Genomic DNA, 25,602 nt, shown 5'->3' on the forward strand with positions numbered 1-25,602 from the left:
CATCCCCGAGATTTGTGGCAAAGTTCTCTGACATCCCTACACAGGGGTGGTAAGTACTCATGAGTTCTGTGCACTCCAAATGTGACATTTACCCTCACTGAAATGTAAACGAGGGTTGGTATTTTCACCCTGCACTTTCGGCATGTCCCTTCCTCCAAATTCACACCAAACATTGTCTTTGAGCCCAAGCCTTTTTACAGTCCCCCGCCACTCAGCTTCACAGATCCAGCAGTACCCCCAACATTCAAACTGGGTTAGTTTGTAGCACTTCAAGTTCTTCCTAACCTCTGGGAGCCAGACATCCATCCTTACAAGACAACCCAAAGGACTCCTGTTGTTTTTCTTCTGTCTATCGTAAGAAGAATGAACCCTGAAAGGGACGAAAAGAAATCAAATGAACTTAGTAACTTGATCACTCAGACTGCCAGTGTCAACACAGATGCCCTTGGGGGTGAGCGGATGGAAGGATCTTATCTGATTTCGCTGTGAAACACGGAAGGTACAAGCCACCTCAGGGAGGTGGGGCAGGGAGGGAAAACAGAGTTCCCCACATTATCAAGACAGGATGTTTCAGGTTACATAGCCCGGAGCGTTTTCCAAATGGAAAACAGTACAATTTGTCAAAGACTTGCCATTTTGTACTGTATTAAGGGGATGAGGACAGCCAGCACTCACAGCTTTCAACATTCCTGATGAGAGATTACACAGCCATCTTGTATGATGTTTCATTTGATTTCCCCCATGCTATGCGACTGGTAGATTTTCTTCTTATGTGTTTCTGATGGGATTAATAAAGACCTGCATCTCGCTCTGTCTCTCTCTGCCTGTCTCCACACACCCCCGTCTCCCTCTCTCTCTTGTGTGCATGGTGACTTCCAAACAATAGAACAAAATCTATTTGAGACCTCTCTCTCTCTCTCTCTCCCCCTCATACATATATATTTAAAACAGCTTATCTTTCCTTGTGGTACTACATAGCCCTAGGGCAGGCATTTCCAGTAATGTTGTGCTGAAAATGTCTCCACATTTTTTCCTGACAGTTCTTAATCAATCTGATAGAAGAGAATTTGCTTCTGAAAAGAAATTCAATGGTGAAGAAATTTCGGAGAAATTTCATGGGCTGGGTTTCTTTGGTTCGCCTTGGGTTTCTTGGGTTTCCCTAACCCTCTTCGAAGACCATACTCTGAGCACACCCACCAAATGAAGAGAGGTGGTGACTATTTGAGAGAGGCACCTTGGCTACAGAGCACCCCCTCAGAGAGGCTAACCAGGTGACATCTTTAGGGTCTTTGGAGGTGTGTGTGCCAAGTGAATACCTTTGCTCACCCAGGGCTTTTAAAGAACTCATGTTCCGTTGTTGTTGTTGTTGTTTTGTTTGTTTGGGTAGTATCCCATGGTGTCCTTCTGCAAATTCAAATTCGTGCCTAAAATTTGTCCCACATTTTTTTTTTCTACCATTCTCACTCAATTTGATAGTAGGGACATTGCTTTCGAAAAGAAATTTGGTGGTGAAGAAAATTTCAGAGAAATTCTCAGAAGCTGGGTTTGGGCTTTTAGAAGTTGGCTGAGGAGCATGTGCAAGTGTCCTGTTTTTCATTATACATTCATTTCTCCGGCAGCCCCCTCAGCTTCCTGCACTTCAATTAAAGCCCAGGGGTAAAAATCATGAGGTCATTCTTCCCATAGGGCTTTTTTCAGATCAGGAAGTGCAGGCAGCCTGGGAGGCTGCAGAGCAATGGAGTGATGTGTATTAGAAAGAAAAATACATACAGCACCCTCGGCTGCCTTGCAGTGATAAGGTAAGCTCAAAAACACCACACAAATGAATTATAAAACACCCTGAGAATGAAGCAGAACAACAGAAGTCTCTTTCATGGGGGAAGAAAACTTTCCGGCAATTGGAGGGCAGATTTTCACATAGCATTAGCTCCACCTCTTCCCTGCAGCTAGTCACAATGCTCCTGTGCTACAATGCCTGCCAATGGTGAACGCTACCTGTGAGAAAAAGTTGAGAATTTTCTAGGGATGTATGGATTCCCCACTGTCCATTCTGGTGGGGAATCCATGGGGGGAGGGTGTGTGATCCGTTCCTCCCCCCCAGAATCCTCACAGAGCGGCTCCGCTCCACAAGGATTCTACAGAGCCAAGGGCCGCCGCTTACCTGAATCAACCGGAGCCCTTTGTCTCCACACAGATCACCATTTTTTTTTTAAAAAAAAAGGCGATCGGCAGGATGTCCTGAGACCTATACGCAAAATAGAGCCGTGAATCTTGCGTATAAGTCTACATAGACTTATATGCAAGATTCATGGCTCTATTTTGCATATAAGTCTATGGGGACAACCTGCTGATCGCCTTTTTTTTTTAATGGAATTCGGCACGGAGGCGAACGGCTCCCAGTGCAACAAGCAGCCATGCTCTCCCGCGCAGAATCCTCCAGGAGAGGAGGTAAGTAGGGCCGATCCGCCATGGATTCCTGAGGCTGGAATCCAAAGAATCCAGCCTCATTTGAATCCGCAGCGGATTTCTCTAACATCCCTAGAATTTTCCCTCCCTCTGGTGAAATTCGGCTTCTCTGCCTACAAATAAGTGGAGAAATTTGAGAGGTGGACAACTCTAGTTTCCATGCTTTATGCCTTCTGATCATTCTTTTTTGCACTGGTATTATTATTATTATTATTATTATTATTAATAATAATATAATAAGTGGAGAAATTTGAGAGGCCATTTGCGCATAGCTCTAGTTTCCATGCTTTATGCCTTCCAAGGGTGCTTTGCACATTATTATTATTATCCAGATAATTGCAAGGAGAGACAAGAAGGCCTTCTTAAATGAACAATGCAAAGAAATCGAGGAAAACAACAGAATGGGAAAGACTAGTGATCTCTTCAAGAAAATCGGAGATCTCAAGGGAACGTTTTGTGCAAAGACGGGCATGATAAAGGACAAAGAAGGCAGGGACCTAACAGAAGCAGATGAGATTAAGAAGAGGTAGCAAGAATACACAGAAGAACTATACAGGAAAGATCTGAATGTCCCTGATAGCCATGAGAGTGCGGTCACTGAACTTGAGCTGGACATCCTAGAGAGTGAAGTCAAGTGGGCCTTAGGAAGCATTAGTAACAACAAAGCTAGTGGAGATGATAGTATTCCAGCTGAGTTATTTAAAATCCTAAAAGATGATGCTGTTAAAGTGCTGCATTCAATATGCCAACAAATTTGGAACACTCAACAATGGCCGCAAGACTGGAAAAGGTCAGTTTACATTCCAATTCCAAAGAAGGGCAACACCAAAGAGTGTTCAAACTACCGCACAATTGCGCTCATTTCACATGCCAGCAAGGTGATGCTCAAAATCCTACAAGCTAGGCTTCAGCAGTATGCGAACTGAGAACTACTGGAAGTACAAGCTGGGTTTCGAAGAGGCAGAGGAACTAGAGATCAAATTGCCAACTTTCACTGGATCATGGAGAAAGCAAGAGAATTCCAGAAAAACATCTATTTCTGCTTCATTGACTACGCTAAAGCCTTTGATTGTGTGGATCACAACAAACTGTGGCAAATTCTTAAAGTGATGGGAATACCAGACCACCTTACCTGTCTCCTGAGAAACCTGTACGAGGGTCAAGAAGCAACAGTGAGAACCAGACATGGAACAACCGATTGGTTCAAAATTGGGAAAGGAGTACGACAAGGCTGCATATTGTCACCCTGCTTATTTAACTTATATGCAGAATACCTCATGAGAAACGCCGGGTTGGATGAATCACAGGTCGGAATTAAGATTGCCGGGAGAATTATCAACAACCTCCGATATGCAGACGATACCACCCTAATGGCAGAAAGCGAAGAGGATCTCAAGAGCATCTTGTTGAGGGTGAAAGAGGAGAGTGCAAAAGCTGGTTTGAAACTCAACATTAAAAAAACGAAGATCATGGCATCTGGCCCCATCACTTCCTGGCATATAGAAGGGGAAGAAATGGAAGCAGTGACAGATTTTACTTTCTTGGTCTCCAAGATCACCGCAGATGGTGACTGTAGCCATGAAATTAAAAGACGCTTGCTCCTTGGGAGGAAAGCTACGGCAAACCTAGACAGCATAGTAAGAAGCAGAGACATCACCTTGCCAACAAAGGTCCGTCTAATCAAAGCTATGGTTTTCCCAGTAGTAATGTATGACTGTGAGAGCTGGACTATAAGGAAGGCTGAGCGCCAAAGAATTGATGCTTTCGAACTGTGGTGCTGGAGAAGACTCTTACGAGTCCCCTGGACTGCAAGGAGGTCAAATCAGTCAGTCCTAAAGGAAATCAATCCTGAGTGCTCGTTGGAAGGACAGATGCTGAAGCTGAAGCTCAAATATTTTGGCCACCTAATGAGAAGAGAAAACTCTCTGGAAAAGACCCTGATGCTGGGAAAGACCGAAGGCAAAAGGAGAAGGGGACGGCAGAGGATGAGATGGCTAGATAGTATCACCGATGCAATGTATATGAACTTGAGCACACTCTGGGAGAGAGCACAGGACAGGAAGGCCTGGCATGCTATGGTCCATGGGGTCATGAAGAGTCAGACATGACTGAACGACTGAACAACAACAACAACAATTATTATTATTATTATTAATAATTATTAATTATTAGTTTAGGTCACTTTTAAGGGTAGAACCCTCCCAAGGTGTCAGTTTACCAGTAAAGGAACTTTTTGCATGCTGCAGAGGATTCTGGGAAATGTCCTACCATGCGCTCTGCGTGCACTTAGCATTCCTGACCATTTGCCATGCTACCTGGGGCTGATGAGAGTTGAAGTTCAAGACATTTTGAAGGACAGCAGCTTTGGGAAGACTCACATAGACCACTCCTATAGTATTCCCATTTCCAGAGGAAGGGTCCACTACTTCTCCCACCCTGACATAAAATTCCAGGGAGATGAGATCCTCCCTAATGGACTCTCCTCTAAAGACACCACCATGGAATTATTCCCAAAGTCGCTCAGGTTTGTGGGTGATGCTCATTAGCCATCCACTGCAATTAGCCTGCTCCAAATTCATTTCAAGATGAGTTTTCTCCATTAGCATCATAATGAATTCAGGCTGTGAACCCCTGTAGCCTTGGTGGGGGAGAAGATGCCATTATTCACTTGTCAAAACCCTGCCAGGAAACATACTAGGAAATGTGTCCCCGGCTTTGATGGCTTCGACTTTCATTTCTGTCGCCCTCTCGTCTCTCACATGCCAGACCTCCTTTATTATTCTCTCTCCCACAAAAACAAACAGGGAGGAAAATGAACGCCCTGCCAGCAAGACACTCCTGCCACACTGCCTGCTGAATCCTCATTTCCCATTGTCATTTTTCTTGCCCATTAATGAGATTGTTAAACGCAATCATAATTGTTTTGTCTGACAATTGCAAGACTTAAGGATCCACAGCAAGGGCAGAGGGGAGAAATATAAAGGCAGAGAGTGAAGGGAAACGATGAAGTTTCCAATGGTTTTAAAGAACTCCACAGAAACAGAGAGCATGCCTGTGTTTGCAAAGGCTGATTTCAAAGGGAAATTTTTCTCTGAGATGCATTTTATGGATTGATTCATAGATCGATTGATTCCATTTATTACTTGCTATTTTTTTCTTTTCTTTTCACTTTAAGCCAAACCAGGTTCCCAAATTACAGTCTTGGAAGCGACTCCAGATGGGACCAGTATAATTTGCTTCTGCCTTTGAAAATTGTTGAGAGACTTCAGCTGGTACAGAATGCCTGAGTCTAAGGATTTGTTTGCTCCCACATTCAATCTCAAGGTCCTTCCCTCCCGCTGATGAAGAAATGTGCAAATTATGGTACGTTCTTATCACAAACGGAACCAAGAGAGCCAGTGTGGCGTAGTGGCAAGAGTGTTGGACTAGGAGCTGGGAGATCCGGGTTCTAGTCCCCACTCGGCCATGGAAGCTCCCTGGGTGACTTTGGGCCAGTCACAGACTCTCAGCCCAACCCACCTCACAGGGTTGTTGTTGTGAGGATAAAATGGAGAGGAGGAGGATAATGTAAGCCGCCTTGGGCTCCTTGCAAGAAGAAAGAAGGCGGGGTATAAATTCAATAAATAAATAAATAACCCTGTGAGGTGGGTTGGGCTGAGAGTCTGTGACTGGCCCAAAGTCACCCAGTGAGCTTCCATGGCAGAGTGGAGACTAGAACCCGGATCTCCTGGTATAACGTATTTCTTCACCAATATTAAGTATTTATAGACATGGATTGTAGGTTGATATGCCTGATCAGCCTCAATACATGCTTCCAACAGCAAGGGAGACACTGAAGCTGTAAAAGTGGCAGAAACCTTGGGCTCAATGCTGTGGTCACTTCCCTGGCAGAAAACTCTACTGAAAACTTTGAGACTTACTTCTGAATAGACATGCATAGCAGGAATAGGCAAAAACCAGGTCAGAATCTACTGGTAGATCTCTGCATGCCTTGCAGTAGCTTGGGGAAGTTTTCTGACTTCCAACTGACAATAGCAACAACAACTAAAAGCTTCACCAGCCCTCTAAATTAGGTTCTAGTCCCCACTCGGCCATGGAAGCTCCCTGGGTGACTTTGGGCCAGTCACAGACTCTCAGCCCAGCCCACCTCACAGGGTTGTTGTTGTGAGGATGAAATGGAGAGGAGGGGGACAATGTAAGCCTCCTCAGGTTCCTTGCAAGAGGAAAAAAGGCGGGGTATAAATGCAATAAATAAATAAATAAATAAATAAAGCAAAATTCTCACCCATCTGCACTAGCCAAATTCAATAGGTACAGCAATACCCATCACAGAGAGGACTACGATGTACATGCCTGCCATACAGCTGTTAAAGATGTGGAGCCTTCCAGAAAAAAGAGCTGGCAACTCTAATTCAGCACCACAAACACGGCTGAACGCACCGGGATTCAAACCCAGACTTTTACGGATGAAACGCTCGAAGCCCTGGGCCTGAACAGATGACTCACCCAGTTTCGCTTTCCTCCATGTTTGCATTTTTAAGTTCTCAAGTCCTTTTCACCCTATTTATGAAGAAACAGGGTGAAAAAAACTGGAGAACGTTCTCAGCCAACCCTCCCACCGACGCTGACTCCAGGTTTTTGAGAGCCCTTGGGCAAGACACCCTCAGTGGAGCCCCTCCTTCAGTGAGCCCACCTTCTCACCGCCGTGGTCACCAGCTGCTGTTGCTTCTCATCCTCTTCCTCGTCACTGCTGCCATCTGCTTCCATTTCCTGGGCCAGAGCAAGAGGCAGGTGAACAAGCAGGCTGCGAGGGTGAAAAGGAGGAGCAAGTCCAGGGGGCTCTTGTCAGTGGGTCCCTAACTGGGGTGTGGGCCCCTGGCGGGTGCCCGCCCATACCGCTTTTTGATGCCGGTCCTGCCTACCACTGTGCTCTTGTTAACAGGCGTGAGCTGGCATGAAACATATCGCACTGGATCTAGAGGGAAACATCTACATGGGTTACCAGCTTGATTCAGAGCCTGATTCAAGGTGCTGTTTTTGACATTTAAAGCCACAGCTCAACAGCAGCCTGTGCAGGAACCGGAGGCGGCTAGTGCTCATTGAGGCTGGAGGGTAGGGCAGATGTTCAATATCCTACCGAGACTGCCAGAGGAAGACAGCAGACGATCACATGTGGCCGTCGGCAACTGCATGCCCTGCACTGGAGCAAATGTGCCTGGTCGTGGGGGGATTTCTCTGCCACAAGTGAGGGGGGGAGGCAGAGGGTCACTGCCCTATTCACCCCAAATATAGGGCCGCCCCTGGCAGGAAACACAGGTCGCCATCTTCTGCACTATGGTGAGAAGTATTTCCATTTAAATTAAAGGCACTGTTTCAAAAGGTGTAGCTGCGCATATCAATCAACATATGCACATTTCATGCACATCTGTGCATTTCCCCCCTCTTTTTGATAATGCATTCCTTCATGGGGGGCAGGCAGGGGGAGCATTAGTTCCTAAGTGGCCACCCTAGTTAATCCTGTAAATCTCATCATCTTGTACCTCTCCACAGATACTCATGGCGTATGAAATAATAATGCAATCAGAGAGCCCCTTCATTACTTTATGATCTGGCAAAATGACATTTACAAACACACAGAGTTATATTATTGGGTCAGTTAATTAGCCAGTTGAGTAACTGCTCACAGCTGAACTCCCCCGAGAGATATCAGGCTTTTGCAGCATATGCCATGAATTCACTTTCCTTAATGAATGAAAGCAAAAATTTGTTTTATTGTTCAGGAGCAGTTATCCTTAATGGATCTGAGGGACGGGCTGGAGACATGCAATGCTGATTTCTTTTTTAAAAAACTATCTGTGTCAACTTTCTGCAACCTGGCTCCCTCCAGACATTTTGGACTACAGCTCTCGGCATTCCTGACCATTGCCCATGCTGACTGGGGCTGATGGGAGTTGACATCCAAAACATCTGGAGATCTCCAGGTGGGGAAGTCTGGTCTATGTGTATAAAAGCTTGTTCCAAAGTTTCTGTCACACACTGGGGTGACCAAGAGACAAAACTCAGGATGGGTGCACTCAGATAGGATAGGAGCAGGATTAATTCTCAGTGGCTACCATCACCAGGGGACAGGGGTCAGGGAAAAGACTGAACTCCCACCATGCCTGCGGTTCACCCCTGTGCTTTCTCTCCCTTCCTCCTTTGGAGGAAATGTAAAGCAGTCAGTGGAGGCTGGTGACTCCAGTTTCAGTACAGCTGTGAATCTATTCTGGGTTTCAGTCAGAACCAGCCAGAATTCTAAAAGAGCTAACCAAGGTGCTGAAACTGCAAAATCTGCTTGTTCTTAAAAATTACTTGCTGATCAGAAGCCAAGAGTATCATGTGTGCCCAGCACTGGCTTTCTAAAGTCACCACGATCTTTTGCTGCCATGCTTCTTGATATTCTGGAGATATCAAGAACTGAATCAACATTCAAGCCTCATGCATGGACATCCCCAGCTCTACTGCTGAGTTGTAGCCCCCACCCATAACATGAGGCATTACATGAAACATACTGTACAGCATGCGCAAGACAAAGATCCTGCATATCGTCAACATGGTGGAACACCAAAAAAAACAAAAAACAAAGACAATAATTTGATTGCTTGGTTTCAGAAACCCAAGACACACTCCATGTGGAATTTGCATATTTTGGGCACAAGGTTTGAGCGTTTCCATAGCAAGAAAGACCAATGGGAGCAGAAAAAACAAAGCCCGAATTGAAAATATTTAATTATGTAGTGGGTGATTGTGCTTTTGTTTATAGGGAAACAAAATACTCTTCTTCTGCCTTTTAATATCTAAAAATGAATACACAGAACTACAACACAAGCAAAAAAGACAGTATCAAGAAATTCAGTAGGAACCCTGAGTGGCATTTTTCAATTGCAATTTGCTTGCTTGCTCTTTCTTTCCTTTCCAATATAAATAAATAACATTTGTAAGAGTACAAGCATTGTCTTTCTGGTTCAGGCTGATGGGCTTTTCTATCTATCTATCTATCCATCCATCCATAAATAAATAAATAACATTTGTAAGACTACAACCATTGTCTTTCTGGTTCAGGCTGATGGTCTTATCTAGCATCAGCATCTCTCTCTCTCTCTCTCTCTCTCTCCATCCATCCATCCATCCATCCATCGATAAATAACATTTGTAGGAGTATAAGGGTTGTCTTCATGGTTCAGGTTAATGGTCTATGCTCTTCCTTTCTTTGAAAAATAACATTTGTAAGAGCTTTGATGGCCTATGTTCTTTCTTTCCTAAATACATAAATAAATAAATAATATTTGTTTAATGTTTAATATTGTTGTAAGAGTATAAGCAAGGCCAGCATCAAGGGTAGGCATGATTGGGCACCTGCCAAGGGCCCACACTCCAGCAGGGTCCCAGTGACAACTCTGCCAGAGTTGTTCCTCTGCTTCACCTTTGCAAGCTGTTTGTTCACCTGCTTCTCACTCTGGCCCAGACAATGGGGGGGGGAGGTTGAGGAGGAGGAGGCATAAGTACCACTACCTGCCTGTTCCCTGGCTCTCTGCCTGTCAAGCCAGCAAGGGGTAGCAATGATGAGAAAGAGCAGCCAGTGACAACGGCAGTGAAAGGTAAGTTTACTGAGGGAGGGTCCATTGAGGGTTTCAGGACAAAGGGGCCTCAAAAACCTGGACTGCATTTGGTGCATATTTTCCTTGCTGCCAAGGCAAATGTCGCCACCTGGACAGTAGTAAAAATATTGATGCCAGAAAGCAGAGCACAAATCTGGTCTAAGAGGGGTCTATTGGCAAGGACTGAAGAATAATAGCAAGGCATTTATGCCTACGATGGTCATCATGAGTAGCTCCTGGAAACTTAGTTTCCCAAGGGCTACTGAAATTGCAGTAGGCTCTGGGGAAACTATGTTTCCCCGGAGGCTACTTAAGACCTGGGGCACTGCATGGCAGCATGCCAGGAGCAGGAGAGGAGGGACCAACCTTCTTTCCACTCACCGTGGCTTGCTATTGCCAGCTCGCCAGCAGCCAGGTAACAGAGAAGTGGGGGCGGGGGTTGGAGGATTGCTGTGTGGGGGCAAGAGTGCTGGAGGAGAGGATGGGAGGTGTTTTGGAGAGTCGCAGGTATGCAGAGTGAGTTCGAATCCAAATTCAGATTCACTATGCAATCAACCGAGCTATTTCTTGATTTTGGAGGAACTCCACCTATTTCCAAGCTGACTCAGACAGAGCCAGAGGACATCACCCATCACTCTGTTGCAGCTCAGGGAAGCAGGGAGCTTCAAAACCAAACATATTTCAATTTCATTCTAAAATACTCTTGCCCCCCCCCACACACACACACGCGCGCGCGCACCTCAACAACAACAGGGGGGTGGGGAAGCATGGCATATTTCCCAAAGCAGAAGGCAATGTTATTCAGCTTATGACAAGAGCAGCAGAAGAAACACTCAAGGGCAAATGGAGATTTATTCTTTAGTAAACACATAGTTTTGGCAGGCTTCCTTAAATGCAAAGAGACATCACCTCTGCAGCTCTCTGCCAAATGTTTGCAAAATCCCTAATCCTACAATCCTTAAATAAAGAATAAGTCCTTCAGCTAGCTGGAAGTACAGAGAACCTTGAGAAAGTACTATGTGCTATCCATTAAGATTAGTTAATGTAAATGGATTGGTTCTATACAGTTCAAAAAGAGTTCTGGAATAGAACCTCATGATAACCTAGTTGTGGACCAGTCAGCTAGATCCAACCCATGAAGAATGTTATTCTGGCTCTGACAGCCCTTGCAAACACTAAACAAAATGTGGTAAATCAAGGGCCACATTTAATCCATTAATCAGTTAGGGCACAATCCCATGCATGTTTAGACAGAAAAAAGTCCTACAACCCCCAGCATCTCTCCAGCCAGCCATGCTGGGAATTGTAGGCCTTTTTTCTGTCTAAATATGCATAGGATTGTGCCTTTAGACTGATGGAGGGAGCAATCCTATGTGGAGAGGTGGCTGCCTCCGAACTTGGAGGTGACCGCCTATCCAATTCAGCGTGGGCGAAAGCACAGAGGGGATGTTTTCCTCCATTCTCTGGCCACCCTGCACTCACAGCTAGATGGCTGATTTCAGCTGTCTAGCTGCAGGACTTTGGAGCTTGGGGGTGGAGGCTGGACGATGCATAGGAAGTTCCGAACCAGCACTTCTGCATGCCCCAACCCCCGGGAATGCCCCCTTTTGCCCTGCTCTGCGCTATTTATCCAAGCCCGGTGCCCGGGGATGATCTGCACCACCAAGAGGCAGTGGGGAGGCAGTTTTCTGGGAACCGACCTCAGAGCACAGGCTCTGAGGTTGGATCCCGGAAACCCAATGATCCTATGGCCATCTAGCTTCTGTCTAGCAGCCATAGGATTGCGCCCTTGAAAAGAAAAGCTTGCAATTGACTACAAAGGTCAACTGAAATTGACTATGTACTGCTTATCACTGACAGAAGAGCCCTGCTGGATCAGACAAAAGCCCTAATTATTCCAGCATCCGTTTTCCCATATTGACCAACCAGATGCCTCTAGGAAGCCCAAAAGGGTAGTTTTCTCCCTCTCTCATAATACTAGAACCCAACAGGGTCATCCCATGAAGCTGATTGGTGGGAGATTCAGGACAGATCAAAGGAAGGACTTCTTCACACAGCACATAGTTAATCTATGGAATTCACTACCGCAGGATGTAGTGATGCCCACCCATTTGGATGGCTTTAGAAGGGGGTTGGACAAATTCCTGAAGGGGATGGCTATCCATGGCTACTAGTCTTGATGGCAATGTGCTACCTCCAGTACCAGAGGCAGTGAGCCTATGTGCACCAGTTGCTGGGGACCATGGACGGGAGGGTGCTGTTGCACTCATGCCCTGCTTGTGGGTTCCCAGTCAACAGCTGGTTGGCCACTGTGAGAAAAGAATGTTGGACTGGATGGACCCTGGGTCTGATCCAGCATGGCTCTTCATATGAAGGCTACCGTTCCTTCCTGCCGTTGTTCCCCAGCGACTGATATTCAGAAGAATGTGAATCTGATCCTGGAGGTAGCATATTGACGCTGCTAGCTTTTCCCCTCATGAGTTTGTTTAATCCCCTGTTAAAGCCATACAAGTTGGCAACCATCGTAAACAAATACTACTTTATTATCTGTCCTGAGTCTTCCACCTTTCAGCTTCACTGGATAACCCCAGGTTCTACTGTTATATGAGAGAGAGAGAGAGAGAGAGAGAGAGAGAGAGAGAGAGAGAGAGAGAGAAAGCTTATCCCTATCCACTTTCTCTTCACCATGCATAAGGCTGTTCCAAGTGGTCTGGAGCCTGGTCGGTCCAGTTGCTCTGGAACCGCTGGAGCATTCTAAGGCCTCCTGTGAGGCCTTGACAAGGCACTTTGCGGATAAAATTGATCAGATTAGGAGTGTTATTCTGTGCGCCGTGGATACAGTTAGCGAGCAGGAGGCGGCCTGTGGCAACCCGGTTTTGTGGGATTGGTTCCAGCTTCTTCCTTCTGAGGAAGTGAACAAGGTGCTTTCATCTGTAAGGCCGACCACCTGCTTCCTTGATCCTTCCCATCTTGACTCATTACGAGCTGCAGAGAGAGGCTGGGGGAGGGGATCAGGGCAGTGGTGAATGCCTCCCTTGAGGAGGGAGTGATGCCATCAGCTCTCAAGGAGGCAGTGATAAGACCACACTTTAAAAAGCCCTCCTTGGATCCCCAAGTCCTGAACAACTTTCACCCAGTTTCGAATCTGCCATTTTGGGGCAAGGTGACTGGGCGGGTGGTGACGATGCTGTTGAAGGCACACTTGGAAGAAGCTGATTATCTAGATCCATTTCAGTCGGGCTTCAGGCCTGGGCATGGGACAGAAACGGCCTTGGTCGCCTTGGTGGATGATATGAGGAGGGCTCTGGATAGGGGCGAACACTCCTTCCTTGTTCTCCTCAACCTCTCAACAGCTTTTGATACCATTGACCATGGTATCCTCCTGGACCGCCTGGAGGGGTTGGGCATTGGAGACACCGTACTGCAGTGGTTCCGGTCCTTCCTCTCTGGCAGGTACCAGAGGGTAGCACTGGGAGAGGAGGTGTCGGACCCGTGGCCACTCACGTGTGGGGTGCCACAGGGTTCCATCCTCTCCCCAATGCTATTTAACATTTATGTGAAGCTGCTGGGGGCTATCATCAGGAGGTTTGGGGTGTGGTGTCATCAATATGCGTATGACATGCAGCTCTGCCTCTCGTTCAAACCTTCACCAGGGTTGGCCATGGAATCCCTGTCCAAATGTCTGGAGACAGAGAGTGGTTGGATGGGGAGGAATAAGCTGAACCCTGACAAGACCGAGGTACTTTTGGTGGGAGAAAGAGGAGGTTGGGGGATGTCGACCTGGTGTTGAATGGGGTACGGCTACCCTTGAAAGACCAGGTCCACAGCCTGCGGGTCATTTTAGACTCCCAGCTGTCCATGGAGGGTCAGGTGTCAGCTGCGAGCCGGATAGTGCTGTACCAACTCCATCTGATACGGTAGCTGCGCCCCTATCTTCCCAACCATCTGCTCCCATCGGTAGTACATGCCCTGGTCCCCTCTCGTCTAGACTATTGTAATGCACTCTACGTGGGGTTACCTTGAAGACGGTTTGGAAGCTACAGCTGGTGCAGAACGCGGCAGCTCACCTGATTAAAGGCAGCCGCCAGTGTGATCATATCACTCCGGTGCTGAAGGAGTTGCACTGGTTACCAGTTGTTTTCCAGGCCAAATTCAAGGTGTTAGTTTTGACCTTTAAAACTCTATATGGTTCTGACCCAGCCTATCTCAAGGAGCGCCTCCAGCAACACCAGACAGGCCGCTCAACAAGATCAGCCTCAGATGGCCTTCTCCCTGTCCAATCAACTAGGACTGCTAGGCTGGTGAGGACGAGGGAGAGGGCCTTCTCTGTGGTGGCCCCCGCTCTGTGGAACTCCCTCCCTAGGGAACTCTGCCATGACCCATCTTTAATGAGCTTCCGCCACGCATTGAAAAAGTGGTTGTTCAGACAGGCATTTGGGGTGGGTTAGGGTATTTTTAGAAATACAATGTTTTAATGTGGAATTTTATTGTTTTAAACTGTTGTATTATTGCACATCGCCCAGAGTGGCCGGGTGACTGGCCAGATGGGCTGTTAAGGAATTTAATACATAAAATACATGAAAATAAATAAGTTTATACATCTCTTATCATGTCCTCATTTCTTGGCCTCTCTTCTAAACCAAATAGCCTCAAACACTGTAACCTCTCCTTTCAGGGGAGTTGCTCCAGCTCCCTTATCATTTTTGATTGTCCTCTTCTCCACCTTTTCAGGCAGCTCTCTCTCTCTCGCTCTCTCTATATAAATAAATATATACATATATATATATATATATACATACATATATATGTAAATATATATATATATATATATGTATATGTGTGTGTGTGTGTGTGTGTGTATATATATATATATATATATATAAAATATAAATATAAATATAAATGTTGTTGTTGTTCAGTCGTGTCTGACTCTTCGTGACCCCATGGACCATAGCACGCCAGGCCTTCCTGTCCTGCGCTCTCTCCCGGAGCGTGCCCAAGTTCATATTCATTGCATCGGTGATGCTATCTAGCCATCGTATCCTCTGCCGTCCCCTTCTCCTTTTGCCTTCAGTCTTTCCTAAGGATGGCGGAGAATTTCTCCCCGAAACTTCGGGGGGCCGAGCGCCAACGTGTTCGGCCCCCTGAACAAGTTTCGGGGAGAAATCCTCCGAACCCCCCCGCCCCCCGCACCCCCCCCCCCGGGACGGGACTTACCTTCGCCAAATGTCCCTCCCGGCGGCGGGTCCGGCCAGCGGTTCGGCGGGTGTTCGAGCGGGGCGGGAGCGGCAGCCGGTCTTTCGACCGGCTGCTGCCGCCGCCATTGCAATAAAAGAAAAAAAAAACGCCCCCTGATAGGCTACGTGATGATTAACGTAGCCTATCACGGCTAGATTTGCAAAGTCAGCCGTGATAGGCTACGTCAATCGTCACGTAGCCTATCACGGGTGACTTTAAAAAAAAAAAAAAGCGCGTACGGATAATGGTGGCCGCGATTCCCGTTCCTTATTTGGTCGCTGTAGTCTACGTAAAGATTTACGTAGACTACAGCAACCAAATAAGGAACGCGAATGGCGGCTCCCTATGGGGGCCGCCATTAGCGTACGCGTTTGTTTTTTTTTTTTAAGTCACCCGTGATAGGCTACGTGACGATTGACGTAGCCTATCATGGCTGACTTTGCAGATCTAGCCGTGATAGGCTATGTTAATCGTCACGTAGCCTATCAGGGGGCGTTTGTTTGTTTGTTTTTAACTTTCGCGTTCACGGCCGGGCGAGGCGGGAAGCCTCCCCCCCGGCCTGAATTCCGGCCGGGGAGAGGCAGGAAGCCTCCCCCCCCGGCCTGAACTTCGCGGGGGGAGCAACGAAGCGCCTCCCCCCCACCGCGAACGTCCTTCGAGGACAGGTAAGGGACTTTCGTCCACCCCTAGTCACTGCTTCCATTTCTTCCCCTTCCATATGCCAGGAAGTGATGGGGCCAGATGCCATGATCTTCGTTTTTTTAATGTTGAGTTTCAAACCAGCTTTTGCACTCTCCTCTTTCACCCTCAACAAGATGCTCTTGAGATCCTCTTCGCTTTCTGCCATTAGGGTGGTATCGTCTGCATATCGGAGGTTGTTGATAATTCTCCCAGCAATCTTAATTCTGACCTGTGATTCATCCAACCCGGCGTTTCTCATGATGTACTCTGCATATAAGTTAAATTAAGCAGGGTGACAATATGCAGCCTTGTCGTACTCCTTTCCCAATTCTGAACCAATCGGTTGTTCCACGTCTGGTTCTTACTGTTGCTTCTTGACCCTCATACAGGTTTCTCAGGAGACAGGTAAGGTGGTCTGGTACTCCCATCACTTTATAAATATATGTATATATATATTTGATACAAGTACTTATAAAAACTGCAGACAGTAACCACCATCTTTAAATAGGCATCTCCCTTTATCATTTATGCAGGACGTTCTGCCCATTCTGAGGTGATAACTGTTATGACAGTCATCTTAAAACTAAGAGACAATGCTTTTTGTAAGACTGCAGAGCAGAGGGAGAGAAAAGAACCATTGCCTCTGCTGAAGCCTTTGTCTCTCCTCAACTGTAGCCTATCTAGCACTCATTCCATCAGTTGACTGAACTGTTTCCATCCCAGTGGGTTCTGATAAGAACTGTCACTATAATAACCGGTTCCTGAGCTTGCACTTTTCCTCCTCCCTCCTCCTCTCATTTTCCTTGTTTGTCATCTCTTTTAGGGTGCTGATGGTCTCACTACTGATCTTTCTAAGCAGCTCTGGGAGCTGTTTTGGCTAAAGAGCAAGGTAAAAACAATACCGTGAATAAATAAACTACTGTTTGCTTGTTTTACTCATATGCACATTTAACCAATAAAGTAACTAAAAACACAGCATGATTAATCGACTAAGATTTGTTTCATCATGTCATGTTCATCGTAAAACCTTCCCTGCCACATTCACTCACGAGGCAAATAAAACTGCTTTTGAAACTCAGATTTATTTTCCTTACGAATGAAAATGATGGGGAAGTTTTTACCATGGATATGACCTGATGACTAAGAGGGAAGTGTATTCAACTGTTTGGCATTAATAGCTCTCTTTGGGTTTGTATGCAATTCTCCAGCTGCTAGGTCCTTAGATCAGTGGTCCCCAACCTTTTTTGCACCAGGGACCGGTCTCGTGGAAGACAATTTTTTCACGGACCAGCGGCGGGGGGGTGATTTCGCGGGCGGACTTCCGGCTGCTGGGATGCCATCTGCATCCCTGTTCTTTGCAGGAATAGGCTACGTAAAGATTTACTTGAAGAACAGAACGGAACTCCGCCAGCGGCCGGAGCTGGACTCACCGCAGAGCGGAGCCGGCTGGGGCCAGTGAGGATTCCGGGGCGGGAGGGACGGATCGCCTCCCTCCCGCCCCGTGGACCACCGTGGACTCAAAGTAAGGGGGTTTCGCACACCCCTACTGCGGCCCGGTTCCTAACAGGCCACAGACCGGGACCGGTCCGCGGACCGGGGTTTGGGCACTCCTGCCTTGGAGAACCAATGAGACATGGTGTGTCTTTTTCCTAGAGCTGAAATGTTTAGTCAATTAAGGTGCAGTCCTATCGACTGTGACCTCGGTGATTGGAAGCCCCCAAAGTCGGAGGCATCCAACCATCCAATGATGGGTGGGAGGAGCAGTAGAGGTGACCTTCGCCTCTGCATCCTGCAGCTTTTGCTAGACAGGCTTTTTAGCCCATCTACCAAGGGTGCTTCGAGCAGGAGAGAAAGTGGCTGGAAGAGGCTCAGGATAACTCGAATCCTGGCCTCTCCAGTCTCCTCCCCTCCCCACCCATTGGAACACCCCCGTTCATCCTCCTCCAAGGTCGCTTTTCTGACCTTGGAGGGCAGCCGGAATGGTTCTTTCCATTCTAGCTGTGACAGGGTGGTTGAGGGGTTTGGATCTCTATCTCCCCCTTCCAATGTCAGAGCATTGGACCTCAAAAGGGGGAATCTGAATGATCCAATGGTCCCCGGCATTTTTGCCCAGGGACCATAGGATTACTTACTCTCTTATGGTGCAATCCTATGCATGTTTAGACAGACAAAAAAGTCCTACAATTCCCAGCATTTCCCAGCCAGCATGACTGGCTGAGGATTGCTGGGAACTGTAGGACTTTTCTTCTGTCTAAACATGCATAGGATTGCACCCCTAATTGCTTAGTTTGCTTGTTAAAAAACTTTTGATGGACCGCAATTGCTCTCGATTTATCAAGCAGTTGATATGAATATACTTTTAATGTCTACAGATCAATTCATCATTGGCAATTGTAGTCAATCAAAAGGTATTTCATCCATTAATCTAAGTGATTTTCAATGAATGAATCTGCTGCTTAATTAAATCAAAGATCTCCCCCCCGGGGGGGTGGGGTTGTTTTATGAATATCCAGTGCAGAGGTGCAATCCTATGCACGTTTACTCAGAACTAAGTCATGCTGTGTTCGTTCAGGCTTCCTTGCAAGTGTGTTTTGGATTGCCGCCTTACAGTGTAATCCTATACATGTCTGCTAAAAGGTAGCTCCCATTGAGTTCAATGGGCTGCAGTGTACTTGCTCACTCACACAGGAGTACATCCCATTGGACTCAATGGGCCCTACTTTTGAGCAGACATGTGTAGGATTGTGCTGACAGTCTATTGATTCAGCAACTAGTGCGATCCTCTACATGTCTACTCAGAAATATGTTCCATTGGGTTCAGTGGGACTTCCTTCTAAGTAAATGAGTATAGGATTACAGCCAGAAAGGCTCTCAGCTGAAACTTTGGCAAGACAGTTGAGGAGGTGGGGGGAATGGGAATGCTTATCAAATTTGCAGAGGACACAAAATTGGGAGGGCTAATACCCTGGAAGACAGAAACAAAATTCAAAGTGATCTGGATAGGCTGGAGCGCTGGGCAGAAAACAATAGAATGAAATTTAATAGGGATAAATGCCAAGTTCTGCACCTAGGGGAAAAAAAACAAATGCACAATTACAAGATGGGGGATACTTGGCTCAACAGTACTACAAGCGAGAAGGATCTTGGAATTGTTGTAGATCACAAGCTGAATATGAGCCAACAATGTGATGTGGCTGCAAAAAAGGCAAATCCTATTTGGGGCTGCATTAATAGAAGTACAGCTTCCAAATCCCGGGAAGTACTAGTTCCCCTCTACTCAGCACTGGTTAGGCCTCATCCTGAGTACTCTGTCCAGTTCTGGGCACCACACTTTAACAAGGATGCAGACAACCTGGAGAGGGTTCAGAGGAGGGCAACAAAGATGATCAGGGGACTGGAAACAAAGCCCTGTGAGGAGAGACTGAAAGAACTGGGCATGTTGAGCCTTGAGAAGACTGAGGGTGATAGGATCGCACTCTTCAAGTACTTGAAAAGCTGTCACAGAGAGGAAGGCGAGGAGCTCTTCTTGACCATCTCAGAGTGCAACAGGACACGGAATCATGGGCTCAAGTGACAGGAAGCCAGATTCTGGCTGAACATCAGGAAAAACCTCCTGGCTGTTAGAGCAGTATGACAATGGAACCAATGACCTAGGGAGGTGGTGGGCTCTCCCACACTGGAGGCCTTCAAGACGAGGCTGGACAGCCATCTGTCAGGGACACTTTGACTTGGATTCCTGCATTGAGCAGGGGGTGGGACTCGATGGTCTTATAGGCTCCTCCCAAATCTACTGTTCTATGATTCTGGACACTCCCTGTCCAGGTGGCACCGAGCTTGGAACAATGCAAATTCGGCCCCCCGAATGGCTGGATCTAGCTCCTTGGTTTGAGATTCTGCACCCCTGCTGTTAATACAACATTACTGAATTTCCATGGTGGGGTTAAAAAACAAAAAAAAACCCAACCCTCTTTCTTTGCTGAATTTTTGCCTGTCATTCAGAATTGAACTGCACAGGAGCCCAGTCAAGAAGAAGAGGAGAGGGAGGGGACCTGTACCACTAGCGTCCATCCTTTATAATGCACCTAAAACCCCTAACTCCTGCCCCAAAACCCCAGAAAAATCAAGCCGCCCCTTGCAACTCCCATTCTGTTCTACTAGCCTTTGCCATACACTCGTATTGTCCAACCTGTATTCTCCACCCTATCAATGCTCACGATTCGGGACGACACTTTCGACGCCGCTTTCACCCGCATTTCAGGCTTCGCCTTTAAAAAAAACAAAAAAACACAACGCTTTATTCTCTCTGATGCGTTGAAAAAAACAACAGCCCGCAGGCCGCCTCCTTCTGTCCCCTCTCTTCGCTTCCCCTGTCCTTGGCCTGTGACGAATCTAGCGATACGAAAAAAAAGAAACAGCAGGGCAAGCGCGCCTTCTGCTGTTTCATGGGGCGGGCGGGCGGACTTCCGGGCGTTCGTCGTCGCCGCCGCCGGAAGTGGCCCGGGCGCCATTTTGTCGCGGGCGATGGCGAGGCTGAGGGGGCCGCAGGGGCGTCGGCCGGGGACGCGGCCGTGAGGCGAGCGAGGGAGCCGGCCGAGCGAGCGGGCCGCCGCCTCCCGCTCCTCCTCCTCCCCCTCCCGGCGGGACCGAGCGGGCTCTCTCGGCGATGTACGGCGGGCGGGCGAGCGCGGCGGCGGCGGAAGCCGGGCCGGCGGCGGCGGCGCCGCGGACGATACTGTCGGGCGGCGGCGTGGGGACGCTCCCCGCTGCGGCCGCGGGTCCGGGCGGCGGCAGCGAAGGTGGCGGCGGCGGCGGCCGCGTGGAGCTGCTGGTCTTCGGCTACGCCTGCAAGCTGTTCCGCGACGACGAGAAGGCGCTGCAGCAGGAGCAAGGCCGCCACCTCATCCCTTGGATGGGAGACTCCTCCATCATGATCGATAGGTCGGTGCAAGCCAACCCCCCGCCCGCCTATCGCTGCTCTTGAAATCGTCTTTTCCCCTCCTCCTCCTCCTCTTCTTCTTCTTTGATGGAGGGGGTAGCGGGTGCTTTGAGCGACCCTCTGCCAAGCAGGACACGGGAGAGCGAAATGGGGGCGCAAGGACGGCCGGGAAGGCTGCTTGAAAAACAAGCACGTAGAGCGAAATAAGCGGAGCAAACGAGGTTGATTTCCGATCTTAAAAGGGGGCTTCGCTTTCGCCCCACAACATGGCAGGTAGCTGCCTTGGCCTGTTTTGAAAGAGGGGCGGGCGGGCAGCCCCCGAAAGTGGACAGTAAGGGAGTGCTTTTGTCGAGGCTGCGATCCTACGCACGCTTACCTGGGAGGACGTAATGCACGTCGGACACGACCGTGCTTTGTTTCCGAGTGAACAAGCGTCGGGTTGTACAGGTGGAGGAATTAAAAAGGGAACCTAGCAGCAGCTCCCGGGTTTGTGGCGTTTTAAAAGGTTCCAGTGTGAAGCAGGGCTAGGCAACCTGGTGGCCTTATGGTGTTTTGGGCTACGGCTCCCATCGGCCCCGGCCGACATGGCCAGTGGGCAGGTATTGTGGTAATTGTAGCACAGAACATCTGGAGAGGCCCCAGGTTGCTTGTTGTTGTTCAGTCGTTAAGTCGTGTCCGACTCTTCGTGACCCCATGGACCACAGCACGCCAGGCCTTCCTGTCCTGCGCTCTCTCCTGGAGTCTCCAGGTTGCTTAGCCCTTTGGTAAAGATATTTCCCTACTGTTACTCTTGGGCAGGCATGGAATCTCCTTTGCTATCACGTTGTTGCTATCACTTGTTTATTTATTTTGATGACAAAATAAATAAAACAAGTCTAAATAAAGGCTAACCAATTTATTGTGATATATGCTTTTACAGTTCCACTTCATTAGCTGTACAAAGCATTAGTCACATTTGGCAGATAGAGACACGCTATGAAAACAAAAATCTTTCCCCCCTATTTCTTTTTGTCTGTCTGTGTGTAGGCGTATATTTAATTCAGAAAAATTTTATTTTTAACCAAACAGTTCCACAAAGCAGTTCGCCAAAACGCGAAATCATTAGCAACAACTAAGTGAAAATTAAAACAACACCAGTCTGCTAGCTGAAATGTATCTGACGAAGTGGGTTCTAGCCCATGGAAAGTTATGCTACCATAAACCTGTTAGTCTTTAAGGTGTTTCTGGACTCCTTGTTGAGTTTGACATTTCAGACTAACATGGCTACCCCTCAGGAATTGGTTGTGATGCTGATCATAGGTGAGCCATAGGAGAAAGAGGTGCAGGGAGACACAAATAGCTTTACCTGCTTAATTCCTGCATGTAGAGCTGCTGATAATGGCATAGTAATGCCAGCTGGTTGAAAATGTGAAAATCTTTGATGACTGAGCTTTCTTTTGCCACAGGTCTAAGGCTTGTCTCTAGATAATCCAGTCTTGGTAATTCTAGGAGCCTCTGGCTCTCCTTCCTCCCCCAGTGCTCCCTTCCTTCCTAGCAGAGGGTTACTGTATTATTGGCCCCCTCCCCCTTGTAGGAGTGGGGTGTATATATGTTGGGGACTGGAGTAGCCTCCTTTTCAAACCAAACTTCATAATGGCTTCTATTAAGAACTGAAGGAAGACTGGCATTAAAAAAAAAGATATACCTGAGGAAGAACAAAGTAACTTGGTTGATTTTCCTTTGGATTTTAGATAGACTTAACAGTTAGTTAATCCTGGAATATATTTCACATTGTGACTTTTTTGGCATTTTGTGGTATGCTGAGTGTGTTATGTACATAGTCTTTCCATCCCAACTTCCAACAAGACTTGTCAAAATATAGACCAAGATTAATGGATTGTGTAATTAAACCCTGAGCTGCTGATAGTGCCCCCCCCCCGACTGCATCTCTCCCTGTCACAATTAAGACATTATGTTCTTATTATTTCTGTTTCACTCTTCCTTCAAGGCTCTTTGAGTGACATCTTTGCAACAATCCTGTGAGGCAGGTTCAGCTGAGGTATAGTGACTGACTTAAGGCTTCCCTGTGAGCTTCATGGATGAACAGGGGCTTGAACCTGTGAAATATTCTAGCTACTATACCACGCTCATATTGTTTCCGGCACTTTGAGGGCTGCTGTATGTGTCAGCAAATCCCTAAGTGATTGATATTGCTGCTCAAGGAATTTGTTTCCACTGTGTTGTAGATGACCAACTGTTAATTGTAAGATCAGAATCTTATAGTAATTTGTGGCTTGATGGAACCTGTTTCATTTAGGTAATGGTTCTTGTAATCCTTGTATGTGTTGGTTATACTAGGTTGTTTTCTCTGTTTAAAACAAAACTTTGTAGATAGAGCTTAGTGGTTTTGCCAGGTTGGATTTTGTAAGCCCTGTGACAGGATAGCCTCAGGATTGGATCATTGTCTCTCTGCTGTTTTAGTGACTGGCTGGGTAGGAACTTTCTCATGAGTACTAATATAAAATTATATTGAAATGACTATTTCAGTAGTGATGGAAGTAATGATGGAATCCCTATAGCATTCAGTGCAAGAGAATATGAAGGGCTTTGGTTTGAAAAGGGGCGTGTGGCATATTGTAAGTGTTTGCTCCTTCCATTTCTGTTTCACACAAACTTGTCAGTTGACATGATTCCAGGCCCCAAACTGAAAATTAAATTTCATGTTGGAATATTTCCAAGTAATAGTACACTTGGAGCTAAACAAAGCACAAGGGAAGTGATTTTCTGTGGGCCTCTAAAATGAATTTTCTGTAAAAAAATTATTTGAATACAGAAAAGTGCTATAGATACTAAATTATAAATGTTTTGTTACTTGGTACATGGCCAAACAAGTTTCTTTCTTTTTAGTTTTTAGGATTGATATTGAAGTGATAAATTGAAAACTGATTTGAAGAATTTAGCTCCATGCTAACCGGGTTGAATAGCAGTTTAAATTCAACTTGTCTTACATTTTCCTGTAATCTTTGGCGGCATGGGGAGTGCTCATGGGGCAGCTTATAGTCTGGAATGCCTTAGCTGTGAAAAATGGTTGGAGCAAATTCTACATATGCTCATGATCTTTAAGCAATCTACATTTGTAAATTAAGGAGGTTTGACAGACATACTTCCAACCACAATGCAGAAATGGTTTCAATTGTGCAGGAAAATTTTTAGTTACCTAAAAACGTAATGGAGGCGGCTGAATTTTTTCCCCCATCCCTGTGCTAATCACTGTCTTGAGAATTGCATGTGTTTGGGGTTTTTTTTTTATCTTGAGCAGCCTGGGAGTGTTTATCATTTGAAGAAGAAAATTGGTATTGAGCTGTTCAAGGCAAAAACTCTTACTGGAAAATGCTCTTTGATCAGCAAGGCTGGCCTTTTTGTAAGAGTTTGCTAGTTGCATTGTTTTTGATATAACAAGTCTCTCAGTCAAACTTTAGATGCAGTGTCCAACTCAGAGTGGTGGAATTTACCATCTTATTCATGTCAGCTCACTTTTGCTTGGTCACAAAGATTGGATTATTATTCTGGACCTGTTCAGTAAACTAAACCAGGCTTGCACAAATTGCACAAAAATTATTAGCCCATAAAAATGCTTGCTAAGCCACTTGACAATTTGTGGCACACATTTCAGTTTACAACTGTATCTTTTCCTGAGGGAGATTCTTACTTGCCAACGGTGACCAGGTGAATAGCTCTTTACAAGCCCAAAGTAAACCACTGAGGGGGCTTGTGTGTCTGAGCATTATTACAGTGCCTTCTGTAGAGAACCTCCTTAAATTGCACATATGTTACTGTTCCTATGTATGTGTGTCTCTCTATCACATAACCCAGCACTTCTTTCCTCAGCCGTATGGCTAGGGGCCGAGCCTAGCCATGATTTTACCTCCAATGGACGCAAGTTTCTTTGGTGAAGATATCTCCTGAGAGTTCGAGACTAGCAGAAAGAAGCGAGGAAATTGCGACCGTTTGGTTCTTACGGATAGGTATTTATGTATTTGGGTTTGTGTAAATGTAAGCTATTTGCCTTTCCAGAAAAAAAGTATTTTGGCAAGGGTGTTGAATGGTTGAACCATAAACGGTAAGAACTATGAAGGAATTGGTTCCTCTTTAACTATTAAGACATTTTGCCTTTAATTGTAATAGTCAGTCTTTACGGGGGAATTGAGACTGTTTTGTTTTTTTAATGAAATGGGTGAGAAGTGATTAGTCAGAGTAAATTACCCCTAATTTAACTTATTAAATCATTTTTTTTCCCAATTGTATGTGGTAAGTATTTGTGTAGTGGCAGAAACTAAAGCCCAAAGTTCTTTCATTGACCATGTTTTTCATGTTGCAGGTATGATGGACGTGGTCACCTGCATGACCTTTCTGAATATGATGCTGAATATTCCACGTGGAACAGAGATTACCAATTGTCTGAAGAGGAGGCTAGAATAGAAGCCCTCTGTGATGAAGAGAGGTATTTAGCCTTGCGTACGGACTTGCTTGAGGAGGAGGCAAGGCAAGGTATTGCTCGAGGACAACTTCCTGAGTTAGAACACATTGAATTTAAAAATTAATAACTTTTTATTTAAAAAAATGTCCCCACTCATTATATACTCACTCTTTCTGATATTATTTTGA

General features: G+C 46.5%; 1 protein-coding gene across 7 annotated transcripts in view; it reads left to right on the forward strand.

The window, feature by feature from the left end:
- The first annotated feature begins 20,521 nt into the window (after positions 1-20,521).
- Positions 20,522-25,602, forward strand: part of SFSWAP (splicing factor SWAP) — a 109,570-nt gene continuing 104,489 nt past the window's right edge. For 4 of the 7 annotated variants that reach the window (XR_014785725.1, XR_014785724.1, XM_084819691.1 and 1 more), the window contains exons 1-2: positions 20,522-20,960; positions 25,316-25,485. Coding sequence is in view for 5 of the 7 variants with exons in the window: in XM_084819691.1 (XP_084675817.1) it covers positions 20,686-20,960; positions 25,316-25,485 (445 nt within the window). In the remaining 2 variants the exon portion in view is untranslated. Of the gene's footprint in view, positions 20,961-24,825; positions 24,963-25,315; positions 25,486-25,602 lie in introns of all 7 variants that reach the window. The other 3 variants (XM_084819694.1, XM_084819696.1, XM_084819695.1) reach the window with 3 other exon arrangements.

Source organism: Heloderma suspectum, chromosome 13 (genome assembly GCF_057233095.1).
Source record: "Heloderma suspectum isolate Gila_16-S chromosome 13, 16-S_ref, whole genome shotgun sequence".
In the NCBI taxonomy this organism is placed as follows: domain Eukaryota; kingdom Metazoa; phylum Chordata; class Lepidosauria; order Squamata; family Helodermatidae; genus Heloderma; species Heloderma suspectum.